The sequence below is a fragment of the Ranitomeya imitator genome, chromosome 2 (genome assembly GCF_032444005.1).
Source record: "Ranitomeya imitator isolate aRanImi1 chromosome 2, aRanImi1.pri, whole genome shotgun sequence".
NCBI classification, from domain to species: domain Eukaryota; kingdom Metazoa; phylum Chordata; class Amphibia; order Anura; family Dendrobatidae; genus Ranitomeya; species Ranitomeya imitator.
The window spans coordinates 73,695,121-73,711,420 of NC_091283.1; the positions used below are offsets into that span (position 1 = coordinate 73,695,121).

At 41.6% G+C, this 16,300-nt stretch overlaps 1 protein-coding gene across 1 annotated transcript in view; it reads right to left on the bottom strand.

Annotated features, from left to right (window-relative positions):
* Positions 1-16,300, bottom strand: part of GPC4 (glypican 4) — a 190,595-nt gene that overhangs the window by 51,216 nt on the left and 123,079 nt on the right. Inside the window, exon 3 of the mRNA XM_069746954.1 lies at positions 11,323-11,714. Coding sequence (XP_069603055.1) covers positions 11,323-11,714 — 392 coding nt within the window. The remainder of the gene's footprint in view (positions 1-11,322; positions 11,715-16,300) is intronic.

Below are 16,300 nucleotides of genomic sequence, written 5' to 3' on the forward strand. Positions count from 1 at the left end.
AGCATGCAGCCAGCGGGTAAGGAAAGCGTGCATCAAACACCCGAAAACTCCGCCCATATGACCCAAAACCAGTCCCGCCAAATTCAGGTGACAGGTTCCCTTTAACTCACATCACCATAAGGCAGTTCTAACCCCTCTAACTGAATATCAGTCCGAAAAATGATGCAATCCACTCCATGTTCCACCTCTATAGAAAGGTAAAACCGCAATAGGAAACATGACAATATCTAGCACCTGGGACCTCCAGGGGCGAATATTATTCTGAAAGTTAGGAATCTCAAAATTATAACAGACCTAGCATATCCCACTAGTAGCCCCCACATGAGCTCACCATGGTGAGGTATGAGGGCATAACCTTGATCTAATAAAAACAAAAAGTCAGGGGTTTGGTGTATGTCATTGTTCATTCCTGGAAGTTCACTACAAGTGTCCCATTTTCCTAATCAGAGTGTTTCTTCAGCTTAGCTCTGAACAATTTCCGTGACATCAGGTTTAGAAATGATTTTCTTTATCCCTTTTTATTTTATGCAATTGTATATATTGTATTGTCTTGTTCCCATTTTGTAGAATTGTTGTAATTTTATTTACCGTATTTTTTATATAAACGCTGACCATCTTTCTGTGTTAAATATTTTAAAATGTAATAGCTCTGTTCCTCTTCCTCTGTAAACCAGACCCATGAGGTCATACGCAACCTGTAACGGGTGGCCAATCGGCATGTATAAACGTTTGGTGGTGACAGCTAGTGGTTCTTTGCTATTGTGGAGTTGGAAGTGACAGTACCAGTGTTTGGGTAATACATATTTTGATATTCCATGCCCTGGAATTGGCGGTGTATATACCATACGCTCACTGGGAGTTCCCCCAACTGCAGCCTCGTCTTTCACTCAATGCCAAAATTGTTCTGACAACTGAAGGCACTGGAGTTTCGTCACCCTGACAAACTGGTCGCTGTGGTGGGATCTGAGCGAACCTCCGGGGAGTCATTGTTGATGCATCATTTTAATGGAAATACTACAGCGAGAAACCCCCTCTTTTGCCATTTTTTTTTACAAAATCTGTGATTGTGCCTTTAACACATGTAAAACGGTCGCTCAGTGGTTAGCACTGTTGCTTTGCAGCCCTGGAGTCCTGGGCTCAAACCCCACAAAGGACAACATCTGCAAGGAGTTTCTAAGTTCTCCTGTGTTCGCGTGTTTCATCCTGGTTCTCCGGTACCCTCCACATACATACTGATAGGGAATATTGGTTGTAAGCCCCAATGTCCCCATTGGCGGTGATGTCTAACATGCTGTGGAATATAATGGTGATATCTAAGTAATGCATAAAATAAGCAAACAAGAAGCAAAAAAAGGCCTGCAAAAAAACTCATACATCCCAAAGATGGTAAAAGACTCCTTAACTTTCAGTGGTTTCAGTCTGAAGTCAGAAGGTGTCAGACTTTTAGAGAGGGAGGCATTAGGTAAGGCAATTTAGTGTGGATTTACACAGGATGTTTCCCTGGTGACTCATTGGTCTGAGTCACACCATGCAGAATTTCAACACCTTGCCCCATGACTGGTCTACATGTGGGAACAAAGGGAATTGACTAATTATTACTTTGGGCAACAGGAGGCATAATCATTAACTCCTTCACTTCCCAAGTTACAAAATTAAAAACCAAATGTAAAAAAGGAATTGAAGGAGTTTTATAATTAAAAAAAGGCTAAATAAGTTTTACAGGAAGGGGAGCTTTTAATGCAAGATAATTAGCATTTGTAAAGTTAGTGACTAATTTCTTCCTAAAACTAAAGTCGTTTTTGTGTAATTTCTCTTTAAATTAATTTTTACAGAATTCATAAAACACATGGGTTTTATTTAACATGCCACTTAGCTACAATTAGCGGGTCACAAAAATGAACTATAAATTGATGTAGATTGAAGGTTATTTGGTAAATGCTAAAAATTAATGCCATTCGCAGATTAATAAATGTATCACTGCTTGTGGAGGTGGAATTGTTACATAAACTTCTCAGTTATAGAGATCCTTTCACATTCCCCAATTACAAATCTTACCGCAAACGTTAGTAGAAGGCTTTCATGGACGATGGCGTCCAAACATTGCCATGCTCACTGGTTAAAAATAAAAAGGTGCAGATTTTCACTTCAACCAACAGGGCGTCTTTCACAGGCTCTCTCGGTGGGCATAGCCGTGGGTTTTTTCCCCCTCTGTGGTCCAATCAAAAGTAAAATTTTCAGAGGAGCTCTGTAGCATACGCCCAGTTGGTTGAAGGGACAATGTGAGCCTTTATGATTGAGGACAGAGGAAGGCAGAGGGTCATAACTTTGGGATGGAGAGCCAAAAGGAAGAAAAACTGTTCTAGAATCAGTGGAGCAGCACCACCACCATCTGAAGGAAATGTTCAGGAGAAACTTAGAAAAAAAAATCCAGCGAAAGGTCCTCTTTAATTGCATGGTGGTGTTCTGATGCTTCCCCTAAGGGCTCCTACTCACTTGACCGAGACTCGCATGAGTCTCGCACGGCAATACCCCGACACTGCACCTGGCACAGAGGAGTATTCCTATGCGGCCACACGCGTCGATCTGAGTGCCGGGTGCAGAGCCGGGTTTTAAACATGCGAGACTCATCCGAGTTGCGTAGGAGCCCCAAGGGTGATGTCGGGGTCAACAATCATCAGACATGTTTGAGGTCAACTAGTTCAATCCTTACTTTTAGGGGAGAGAATCCATAGAAAGGTGTCTAGCAGCATCTTACTCTACGCCTTATGGACAACACAAGTATGCTCAACCAAGGACATTGTGCAGGTGAATGATTGGGTTGAAATGGGAGAAAATATCACGAAAACCTGAAACAGCTACACGTGATGTAATGCCATCTTTATTAACGACAGTATTCACTTATGTAGGGGCCACTGAAAAAAAATAAAAGATCACAATTTTTTTTTACAGCATCGTGTAAAGTCTCCATACACTTAGTTGTTGGCAGAATAAAAGTTTTGCAGCCATTTCATCTGACATACACAGGAGCACTAGTTTGGCAAAACTTTTCTGTATCCTGTGCCCTCTTCTATAGAGTTGCTTAGGCAGAGGCTAATATCTGTAAAAGGATGGCCAGTTTAAAGTCCATGACGCTAGAGTCTCATCTCCTAACGGCAATTATCTGTCGGGAGCAGAGTTTCGGGGCCCCTCCATGACCTTTAGATTATTGTCCGGGCCCACAGATATAAGCAGGTTCACATGATGATAGTATAATGTGTATGGGGCGCTAAAGACCATTTTCCCTGAGCATTTGGCCAACACTGTAAATTTTTCAATAAATGACAGCTGATCGCGAGGCCTCACACACATTATTCAACCGTTCACGAACCCCATTAGGACACCAACACTCTTGCTCAACTTCCTTCACTGTAGCAGGACTAAACCAGCCATACATATTAAAATTGATTAAATCTGACCATTCCTGCTGATCATGTAATGTGTATGGGCAAACAATTTTGCAACAACAGACCAATTTTTCCAAACAAATAGGGCACAGCCGAATGTTCACACATAGGGTGAGGGGCATTAAGGATGGCTGTCATTCAGCTGACAGCCATCTTAGATTTATGGGCACTTTCAGACTTCCAGCACACCCTGAAGGACATTCTCCCTATAAGATATGTGGATGTAAGGGGCCGACACTTAGTTATATAGCCAATCCAGGCTCTTGCCAAAAGACAGTCCCCATTCCTCCTGTATGGAATAGTGTCTGGATATCATCCATTATATGACCTCTAGCCTTCTACAGTCATGTAGTGTCAATGATGACCTCAAACAGACGGGAAAGAGGCATATGAAAAGTCACAGAACAGCAAGAAAGTACAGAATTTCCTGTTTCATGCAATTTTGGACTGAAAAATCTCAACAAGACAAGTTTGCTGACAGAGGTCAAGCTCCATTTTGCTTGGCCGAAACACGCCTTCACATCTGTCAAGAAATTTAAAAAGTCCTGAACGACTATACACGAGTCATTCAGTTCTCATTTACTGGCCTGTATACATGACATATATTCAGAATCAAAAAGGGGGCGAATATGTAGTATCCAGTCACAGCCTCTTTTCTATCAATAGAGCCATGCAGTATAGCTCGACAACTGAACAGTTTCGTCCATCTCGGACACCAGGAACAGCTGATTGACGGGGTGCAAGGTGTCGCAATATGTCATCAATGTTAAAATCCCAGAAAACCATTAAAAAAAGTTTCATCCCCACCCCACATTTGAGGCAGTATTTCACTGATTTACACTACTCAGGTCTCTTCATCAGGCATACAACACCACAAAATCTGAAGAATCACATATTTATGCACAACAGGAATTGGGAATGATGCAATAGATAAGACAAGTGACATGAAGCAGAACTATCAATATGAGAGAGGGAGAGACACTTATAGACAAATACTGAAACAGTTCATAGACGAGGAGCACAAAACTTTTATTGTCTTGTGATTGAGGTCTGGCCCACGATTGTGATGCCCCCAAATGATCGGAGGAGCACATTCCTTAGTTGATATAAAAAGGCATAAATCCATGTGACACATCATTCCTGCATTGCGTCAAGGTTGTCATGAGTTTGTACTCCCAAATTTTTCTGTCTCTCTGAGATTTGAAGTTACCTTTTAATACCAGTAATTTTATGTCCATAATGCTGTGATCAGGGATAGGCCACCAGTAGATCCAGAAAGTTCATTTTAGTACAGGAGAAGTGGAGTGTAAGGCTGTGTGGCCATGTTGCGTTTATGCGTTTCTGCCGCATCGGAAACGCATAGAAACGCTTAAAAAAAACGCATTTCCATGCAATCCTATGGGATTCCGCCGTTGCTGTGCCCATGCTGTGGATTTTCCCTATGCGGAATCGCATAGCGGTAAAATCCGCAACATGTTCATTATTTCTGCAGAATCGCAGCGATTCTGCAGCCATAGGATTGCATTGAAACGCTCACTTTATGCATGTGGCTATGCCCAACATGTGTAAAGTGAGCGCTTCATGTGCGGATGGTACCCGGGTCTGGAGGAGAAGAGACTCTCCTCCAGGCCTTGGGAACCATATTTCTGTAAAAAAAAAAGAATTAAAATAAATAAGGATATACTTACCTTCTGATGGCCCCCGAAGTCCTCCAGCCTGTCAGCGGTGCACGCGGCAGCTTCCGTTCCCAGGGATGCATTGCGTGGTCATGCGACCGTGACGTCACAAAGGTCCTTCTCGCAAAGCATTCCTGGAAGCGCCGCTGAGGAGATGGGGGGCCGTCGGAAGGCGAGAACAAAAAATTAAAAAAATAAAAAATATGGTTAACATTCTATCTTTTACTATTGATGGTGCATAGGCAGCATCAATAGTAAAAAGTTGGTCACACTTGTCAAGCACTATGCTTGATAAGTGTGACCAACCTGTCAATCACTTTTCCAAGCGATGCTTCAAATCGCTTGGAAAACGCAAGCATTCTGCAAGCTAAAAACGCTTGCAAAAACGCTTGTGTTTTGTGGGAAAACGCATGCGAATTCCGCATGCGTTTCACCCATGGCAGGGAGTTGCGGAAATGCTGCGGACATTTCTGCAACATGGGCACATAGCCTAAAGATAAAATTGATTAACGTGTTCATGGAACGTCTTTAGTTGTTTCTCAGAAGACCAGAGTAGTCTCGAAATCTTGCAATTTGTTACCTTTTAATGGCCAAGTGAAAAGATTATACCATCTTTTCACTTGGCCATTAAAAGGTAACAAATTGCAAGATTTCGAGACTACTGAGGACTCCAAAATCTTAATTTTTTACCCATCTACTGGCCAACACGGTACAGAGATCTATAATTTCGTGATTTACACACGATTCATATAATTGCAATATTATATGCAATTTCAGGGGATCAGAAGCGGCACACAATCCCTTATTTATCATTATAAATTAAAAAAATGCAGACCTAAAACTCTTATATAACATCAGTTTATCTGGCTTTCTCAACAGCAGGGCTGTCCTGAAACTAATTTATTCAGCAGCTGTTGTGCAGCACAAATACTGTTCTCAAATATTTTTCTAAAATTTATATGAATACGTGGTATCATTCAAATGTTCGCAATGTCTGCAGTAATGGGAAAATATTAGATCATAATATTATATACAATTTTCCGGTATGCGGATAGTCAGGGGGTAATATTTGATGAGTTACTTACAGATGCCAAGTAAATGGTTGATAAGACTTAAATTAAAGCCCTTTTTTAGGTTTCCTAAAAGAAACTCAAACAAATGTAAGGGAGAGGAGGTTTGGGGTACGTGGCTCAGGCTTAAAAAAGGATCGTCACTAATGGGCAAACTCTTCTTAAAGCAAACCTGTCAGCAGGATTTTGCTAAGTAAACTACAGGCATTGTCAGTTTGGCGTTGTCAAACCGATTACAATGATACCTGGAGTGAAGAATTCAGTCTTGTGGTTCTTGTGTAATCAGTGTTAGAAGTATTCAGTTAACGATATGCTCACGCGAGTCTTATCTTCCTGCTCTAAGCCCCGAAGGTAATACATACAGCTCTGGCAAAAATTAAGAGACCACCACATCAAAACCCTGTCATGGGCAGCCCAATCTCCAGACCTGAACCCCTTTGAAAACCTCTGGAATGTAATGAAGAGGATGATGGATAGTCACAAGCCATCAAACAAAGAAGAACTGCTTACATTTTTGCGCCAGAATCCGTGTGAAAGACTGGTGGAAAGCATGCCAAGACACATGAAAGCTGTGATTAAAAATCATGGTTATTCCACAAAATATTGATTTCTGAACTCTTCCCGAGTTAAAAACATTACTATTGTTGTTTCTAAATGATTATGAACTTGTTTTCTTTGCATTTTTTGAGGTCTGAAAGCAGTGTTTTTTTTATTGTTTTTTAAACGTTGACCATTTTTCCTTTTCAGAAAAAAAACAAAATTTATTGCTTGGAAATTTGGAGACAGGTCAGTAGTTTATATAATAAAAGAACAATTTACATTTTACTCAAAAATATACCTATAAAGAGAAAAATCAGACAAACTGAACATCTTGCAGTGGTCTCTGAAGCTGTATAAGAGAGAGAGAAAAAAAAAAAGTATATTTATCTTCCGATCCAGTGACTTCGGGCTGTGTCGGCTAGAGCTCACATGACATTGTTATGTCACATGAAGGCTGCAGCTCATCAGTGGCCATGATTTTCCATCTGCTAATTAGGATCTAAGGCAATGTTCCCCAACTCCGGTCCAAGAGCCACCAACAGGTCGTGTTTTTAAGATTTCCATAGAATTGCCCAGGTAATAATTACATCACCTGTAAAATACTAAGGAAATCCAGAAAACATGACCTGTTGGTGGCTCTTGAGGTCCGGAGTTGGGGAACACTGATCTAAGGGGTAAGGTTTCTCCTTGTGGAGAGTGACATACCAGGTCTGACACACCATTATGAGGAGGCGTAAATGCCATGCAATGCTCCTCTGGGAAATTAAATATGCAAATTGCCTCCAGCTAGTGGAAGCAGATATCCTAAAAATCAATACAGACTGACGAGCCGTGAAAAATGACTTAGGATAAAAGTCAAATCAGAATCTCAGTTTCCAGACACTGTTTAAGGGTATTGTGCCTTGTCATTGCAAAGTATGATTGACACCAGAGAGGAAACTCAGACCCCACCGCTTGCCACCAATTGTCAAAGATCACCTTTTAGTCAGAAACATCCCTCTGCTGTCCCTTCTATTACACGATTGGCCAGCGATTAAAGGGAACTTGTCACCCCCCAGGGCGTTTTAATAGTGATGAGCGAATATACTCGTTACTCGAGATTTCTCGAGCACGCTCGGGGGTCCTCAGAGTATTTTTTAGTGCTCGGAGATTTCGTTTTTCTTGCTGCAGCTGTATGATTTACATCTGTTAGCCAGCATAAGTACATGTGGGGATTCCCTAGCAACCAGGCAACCCCCACATATACTTATGCTGGCTAACAGAAGTAAATCATTCAGCTGCGGCAAGAAAAACAAAATCTCCGAGCACTAAAAAAAAAAAAAAAAAATACTCAGAGGACCCCGGAGCGTGCTCGAGACATCTCGAGTAACGAGTATATTCGCTCATCACTAGTTTTTAAGTAAAAGAGCCACCTTCAGCAGCACTAAGGCTGCATTCTGTTAAGGTGTCTCTTCTACTATTTATCCCTACTAACACTGAAATATTGACTTTTATAAATTGCGCCCTATACCTGTATTGAGTCCCAGAGGTATGGTATCTCCCCGTTTCAGCCACCTCCCAGCCATCCATCACCCTCCTCTTGCATCTGTGTGCCGCCTTCTGTGTTGCTGTTACATGCCCGGCACCTGCCCCCATCTCCCTCCTCCTCTTCCTCTTTCCTCCCTCAGCAGCGTCTGATGAGCTGACCTGCCAGTGAACTGCTTGTGGGGAGCTCAGCTCATCAGACGCTGCCCAGGGAGAAAAGAGAAAGAGGGAGATGGGGGCAGGCGCCGGGCATGTAACAGCAACACAGGAGGTGGCACACAGATGCAAGAAGGGGATGATGGATGGCTGGGAGGCGGCTGAAACAGGGGGAGACACCATACCTCTGGGACTCAATACAGGTATGGGGCGCAGTTTATAAAAGTCAATATTTCAGTGTTACTAGGGATCAGAAACATAAGAGCCACCCTCACCGAATGCAGCCTTAGTGCTGCTGAAGGTGGCTCTTTTACTTAAAAACGCTCGGGATGGGGGGGGGGGGTGACAAGTTCCCTTTCATGGATGAGGCTGTCAGTTCACCAATAACTGGCCACGTAGTGCCAACCTTGAGCCTTCAATTCCAACACATTGAAAATAATATATCACACACACACACGCACACACACCCTAGTACGGTGTTCAAGTCTTCATCCTCTCTGGGAAATTAAATATTCAAATAAATGACTTGCATGCTCCTCTGAGGAGTCTAAATCTCTTCATATTGATGTGCCAGACCTGGCTTGTCACTTTCCACAAGGAGAAACCTTACCCCTTAGATCCCAGTCTTAGCCCCTCACTTAGCCAAATCAGATCTCATACCTTGCACTAACGAGGGGCAACAACCTGAAACACCGTGTCTGCAAATTGATATTCCGATTCGGCTTTTATCCCAAGTCATGTGACAAGGCTCGTTAAAGGGTCGACATTTACTTCCAATAGGTGGCGCTAAAGTTGAAATCCTCTTCCTCTCTGAAGAGGCAATTTGCATATCTGCTGATTAGGTTGCGTGAACACCAGCAGACAGCTCTGGCATTGTTGGAAAGGTGCTGGTCTGGGTGGCAAGTGTATGTTTTATTTTATTGGTTTTACATTTTATTTAACATGGGGCACTTTAGCTTTTAAGAAGATTTTTTAGAGGGACAAACTCTTTAAAGGGCTTTTCTGACTTGGGGAGTGGGGAGAACAGTATTCATCTGTACTTCATTTAAATAGCACACAAAAAAAAAAAACGCACACGACAATATTGTGTTCCCTGTGCCAATTCCTGGTAGATACAGCTCTAAAATGGGTAACACTCCGCTGTCTAAACCATGTGGCCACAGCAGAGCCTAATCACAAAATTTCAATGGAACAGCGCCGCTACAAAAGGCGAGTATATATCGCTTAGGTCTATAATTTGGGTCTTGTAGGGGCCACAAGTCAAATCCACGGCAAAATTACAGTACAATAAATGAGGATGGGGCTCTGAAAACACCAAATTTATACTTGGTGGGATCGCTGGGGAATCTCTGCAAAATCTGCACGTGACGAAATTATTCTGCCAGATCTTGTCTCTCCCTAAAAAGGTGCAAGTTAAGTCTGCAAACCACTTAAATACAGAACGTCTTTCCAGACAGACACATCCTGCACTTGTGCCCTGAAGCAGCAAACAGGCTTGGATTTAGACTTAAGTAATGTTTAATTAGTAAAGTATGGGACATGTTCCCGAGAACACGGATGCCATAGGTGCGGTCTGTGCAAACTGTACACAATTAACTGGAATGTTGTGATTTTTATGGTAAACACCCGCATTAATAAAATCCATTTCCAATATACAGTTACACAATGGTCAAAAAAAAAAAGAGCACATTATAAGGCAGCAGTGTTAGCTGTCAAAAATGGAAGCATTATCCAGTGCAGGCAAGAATTCATACACTGATGCCCATCAGGACCATGGCTATCCAAACAAGATTATAACTTCATTCCGGCAATTCTAGGAAAGGATGGTTGGATGACCCAATTGTCTCTCCGCAAACATATTTTGAACAGAAATCTGCGTAAAATGTTCCAAAAGACTGGACTCTGATCTTGTAGCAGATTCGGTGCCAAAAATCAGCATCAGATCTGACTACAATTGCAACCCCATTCAAACGTAGCAGAAAATTTCTTTGCAGGCTTTTGGAACCTCTGAAGAAAATAGCCTACGACATACATAAGAAGCACTTTACTTATTTTCATGGATTTTCAGAAGAGCCAAGGATTAATCTAAATGAATGATAGCAGGGCTAATCAATTTATTAGGGAGGAAGTACACGACTAGTGATGAGCGAGTATGCTCATTACTCAGGTTTCTACGAGCATGCTTGGGTGATCTCCGAGTATTTCGCCGTGCTCGGAGATTTAGTTTATGTCGATGCAGCTGCATGATTTGTGGCTGCTAGACAGCTTGAAAACATGTGGGGATGGGGATTGCAAGTTTGTTAAACAACCCCCCACATGTATTCAAGCTGTCTAGCAGCCGCAAATCATGCAGCTGCATCGACAATCTAAATCTCCGAGCACGGCAAAATACTCGATCACCCAAGCATGCTGGTAAAAACCCGAGTAATGAGCATACTCGCTCATCACTGTACACGACGTCTCACCCAAACAATGATGTAGGTCACATTTTACAGATATTTCATGCAAAAGAAAAAGGGTCAATTTATTGTGTCTCCTTGCTGCTTCCATTAAATAACCTATTAAGAAAAGGGGGAGGGGGGGAGGAGAGAAAAAGTTTCTTCCATAAATTACCAAAAAAACAGAAAGAAAGTGAATGCCATTTCTTGCTGCCATGTCTCATAATAACTTGGCAAAATTCAACAATACAGAATCTGCCTTTGGGCACAAATTTCCCCTTTGCTGAAACTGGCATAATATAGGTGATGAGCGTGTGTGGTCTCTCTAGATCCAAGCCATGCCAACTTAACCCGACAATTTGTGGCACAGCGAACCGGTCAGACAATCCCATGAGTCAATCCAAAATCTACCAACACATGCAAAATGCCAATAATTAAAAGCTGTCAAAGTAAGAAAAGAAAAAAAATCTCTTACCATGGAAACCTTGTTGATTACATCTCTGGCCATAGCTAAACCTTGTGCAAAGGTGCGGGCTGCCACAAAGGCGCGGGTAACTTGGAGCTTAAGTTTCCGTGGTACATCTCCGAATGGTTTCAGTTGGTCGATGTATCTGCTGACACATGCCAGGTAGTCATCGGTGAAGTGATACTGTGGGTTTAACAGTGGGAACATGCGTTCTAGTAGCTGAGCCCAAAAGTCATTCAGCATTTCTTCCAAGTTTACATTCCCAGCGACGTAGTATTTTCTCAGCTCCACAAAGAAATTCTTAAAAAGTTCTGAATTCTGCATGTACAATCGCCCATAAGTCCTCACAAACATGTCATTAAGAGAGGTTTCAGCATTCTTCAGAAGTTCTTTAAAAAACTCTAAGAAAAGAAGAAATACATTTAGAAAAACTAAATATTTAAATACTTGGTCAAAACAAAGTGATCAAAGAACGGTTAAAGAAGCATTTCCAATAATTATTACCGTATATTAGCTAAACCAATGTAACTGTTTTGCTATACTTGCCGATCGCGGTCTTCCCCAGTTTCCAGCGCACCTCCGGTTTTCTTCACAAGGCCAAAAGGGGTCTTTTTTTCTGACACTAAACATCGCACACTTGTCAAATGGTGCAAAAATTGAGCCAAAATACTGATGTACTCCAAATGTACCAGAAGGGATCTGGAGTCGCGTTGCATTGAATGGTGAGTTTTTAAGTGTGCAGATAAAGGCACAAAAATATGTTGTTTAGAAAACAGTTCGTAATAAGAGTGACGTCTGGTTATAAATGAGTTAAGACAGGTTATGCTATATCCTTTGTAAGCAGAGATCAATAAATCCTGGCAAATACCAAAAATCTACCCAATTCCTTATATTTCTGAAGGTCAGAATAGCCAACGCAATTGGTTAACTCAAAATATCTGAAAAGCTAACAAATGGCAAAAGTGCCAATGAAAACTGTCTGCCATTCAGAATTTGGTATTTGGTAGGGAAGCCGCTGATTCCCCAGCTCTGGAAAATGTATCCGAGGGCTATAAGTTTTCTCTCGAACGAAGGCCAATTTCCATTCAGCACTAAAAGGGTTCATTTCAGCGCCAACACGGCCGCGATCAGCACCAACACAATTGTGAGCCTGCTGACCCAAACTAACAGCATCATAGGGATCTATTGTGCTGTCATTTCGGGCCAGAAGACCTGCGGTAGTTCGTGCTGGGACATCAGCCAGTTTCAGACAAGTAGTAATATGGTCACAAGTGTATCTCCTCAGGTTTGTAGGACTGGCCCAAAACCAGAGGCTCGGTGCTTCCAGGGGAAAAAAATAACCCGACATGAAGCAAACACAAAGGATCCGCCTTCACTGACGGTGAGGAAAGATAGTGGAAGGGATTAGGATTTGAAACAAAGGATAATCACAAACCTGTATACTTTAGCAGAAACAGAAAATCCTTTAAAAAGCACGTGATCGCCCACATTCAAAAAGCAATAATAATTTCCCACCGCATTCATCAGAACGCAAATTGCATAAACTAAGCTACAGGAAATAACATTCCTTCCTGTCCACATGAAGTTAAGATAAATGAAGGTATTCCAATAAAATGAAGCGGCAGTTCGTGTATGAAGGAGGAATTTGGGGTTTCTTGCTGAATGTCTGGAATTTGCTCCGGCAATGCATTTTAATGTGCAAATTATCTTATAGCAAAAAGGCGGCCACATCCTTTCTAGTTAACCATTCAGTTCAGAGCGGTGTGGTTACAAAAATATTACAATCATTTGTGCACATATATTTTAGCAATACCACCTTTGCCCTGACAAATGTGAAAGGGTGGAGGATACATATTGGGAACGCAAAAAGCTGAGGAGGCTTTCATTTTCCATGGCAAAAGACCTTTGTGGTCTCAAAACTTCCTGAATAAAGAGCAATATGAAATACATACGGTATCCAACGTGAACAGTGGGTGAGGCATTAGGTCACATCATGATTTTCATATACGATATAGAATAGATTTATATAATATAAATATATATATATACACACACACACACACACACACACACACACACACACACACACAGTGAAGGAAATATTTTTTGGATCCCTTGCGGATTGTGAGTTTGCCCACTGACAAAGACATAAACAGTCTATAATTTTAAGGGTTAGTTAATTTTAACATTGGGAGATAGAATATCAAAAATAAAATCCAGAAAGCCACATTGTATAAATTATATAAATTTATTTTTGTGTTTTGCAGTGAGAAATAAGTATTTGATCCCATATGAACCATTAAGAGTTCTGGCTCCTACAGACCAGTTAGACGCTCCTAATCAACTAGTTACCTGCATTAAAGACAGCTGTCTTACATAATCACCTTCATAAAAAGACTCCTGTCCACAGGCTCAATTAATCAGTCAGACTCTAACCTCTACAACATGGGCAAGACCAAAGAGCTTTATAAGGATGACACAATCATTGACCTGCACCAATGTGGAATGGGCTATAAAACCATACGCAAGATGCTGGGCGAGAAGGAGACAACTGTTGGTGCAATAGTAAGAAAATGGAAGAAATACAAAATGACTGTCAATCGACATCGATCTGGGGCACCATGCAAAGTCTCACCTTGTTGGGTATCCTTGATCATGAGGAAGAAGAGAGAGATCAGCCTAAAACTACACAGAGAAACTTGTCAATGATCTCAAGGCAGCTGGGACCACAGTCACCAAGAAAACCATTGCTAACCCATTAAGCCGTAAAGGTTTAAAATCCTGTAGTGCCTGCAAGGTCCCCCTGCTCAAGAAGGCACAAGTGCAGGCCTGTCTGAAGTTTGCCAATGAGCATCTGGATGATTCTGTGAGTGATTGGGAGAAGGTGCTGTGGTCAGAGGAGGCAAAAATGGAGGTCTTTGGCATTAACCCAACCCGCCGTGTTTGGAGGAAGAGAAATGCTGCCTATGGCCCAAAGAACACCGCCCCCACTGTCAAGCATGGAGGTGGAAACATTGTTTTGGGGTGTTTCTCTGCTAAGGGCACAGGACTACTTCACTGCATCAATGGGAGAATGGATGGAGCCATGTACCGCAAAACCCTGGAGTGACAACCTCCTTCCCTCCGCCAGGATATTAAAAATGGGTCGTGGCTGGGTCTTCCAGCAAGACAATGACCCAAAACGTACAGCAAAGGCAACAAAGGAGTTACTCAAAAAGAAGCACATTAAGGTCATAGAGTGGCCTAGCCAGTCTCCAGACCTTAATCCCATAGAAAACTTAAGGAGGGAGTTGAAGCTCCAAGTTGGCACGCGACAGTCTCAAAATCTTAATGATTTATAGATGACCTGCAAAGAGGAGTTGACCAAAATTCCTCCTGACATGTGCACAAACCTCATAATCAAGTACAAAAAACCTCTGACTGCTGTGCTTGCCAACAAGGGTTTTGCCACCAAGTATTAAGTCTTGTTTGCCAGAGGGAGCAAATACTTATTTTTCACTGCAAAATGCAAATACATTTATATAAATTTATACAATGTGATTTTCTGGATTGTATTTTTGATATTCTATTTCTCAATGTTAAAATTACACTACCCTTAAAATTATAGACTGTTCATGTCTGTCAGTGGGCAAGGGATCAAATATTTATACACACATACATACACATACTTTGTTTGCTGATATAAACTCCTCCCCCCCCCCCCCCCCCCCGTTTTTTCAACTACTTTATTACCAGCACAAATTGGAGGTGTACATTTTTTAAGGCGCAGTCCTAGGCCTCCTCTTTTCTCTATACACCATCCCTACTGGACACACCATCAGCATACTTGGTTCCCAGTACCATCTCTATGCTGAGGACACTTAATTCCAAAGACATACTGATAGGGATTCTAGATTGTGAGCCCCATCGGGGACAGTGATGATAATGTGTGCAAAACTGTAAAGCGCTGCGGAATATGTTAGCGCTATATAAAAATAAAGATTATTATTATTATTATAATATACAGTACCTCTTCTCCTGTCCTTCACTACCTTAATACAAAATATAAGCGATTGTCTGCTGTGTCTACCACCATGTCTTCTTTCTATTGAAACTGAATTGCTCCAAAACGGAACATCTCATGTTTCCACCCTTTACTATCCTACAACTTCCTTGGGTGGTTAAGCCATAACTCCTAAGTATCACATTTGGTCTTGGGGTCATATTTCACATAGAAACTTTCCTTTATTCCTTATATCCAATCACTCACTTCCTCATGTTACCTGCATCAAAAAAACATCTACAGAATATGACCTTATCTCATTTTTTAAACTGCAAAAACTTACTGACACGCTTATTCATGCTCGTCTGGACTATTGCAACTCTCTACTAATTGGTCTATTTCTAACCAAACTTTCGCCTCTACAATCCATTCTGAATGAGGTAACCAGCTTGTATTTCTGTCCAGCCGCTACACTGTGTGCCAGTCATCACACTGGTTACTCATCCACAACAGATTACATAATAAACTTCTCTCTCATCCACAAAGTTCTCCACAATTCTGCACCATCAACTCCCTGATCTGTCAACCACACTACCCATACTCTCAATTCTCCAACTGATCCAAGGCTAACATCCTCCATAATCCAAACCTCCCACTTTCAACTACAAGACTTCTCTCGTCCTGCACCAGTTTTGTGGAATGAACTACCCCAGACAATCCAATCAATACCTAGCACCAACATTTTTAGTCATGCTCTAAAGCACATCCTTTTAGACCGGCCTACCACCTCAACTCACTAATCTTACTCTTCCTTGTTCCCCCTTTAGGGGCCTTAAGTTTTTCCTCAGAATCTGGTCCCTCCTGAATTTGTCTCCATATTCTCCATGCTACTCCCAATAAAGTGGCACTAGAGTTCAAGTCATCTTCCTAGCTGGAGAGACAATTTTCTAATTTGTTTTTTTTTTTAAATGCTTTTTTCAACTATGAGTTCTTCTCTTTAGGACA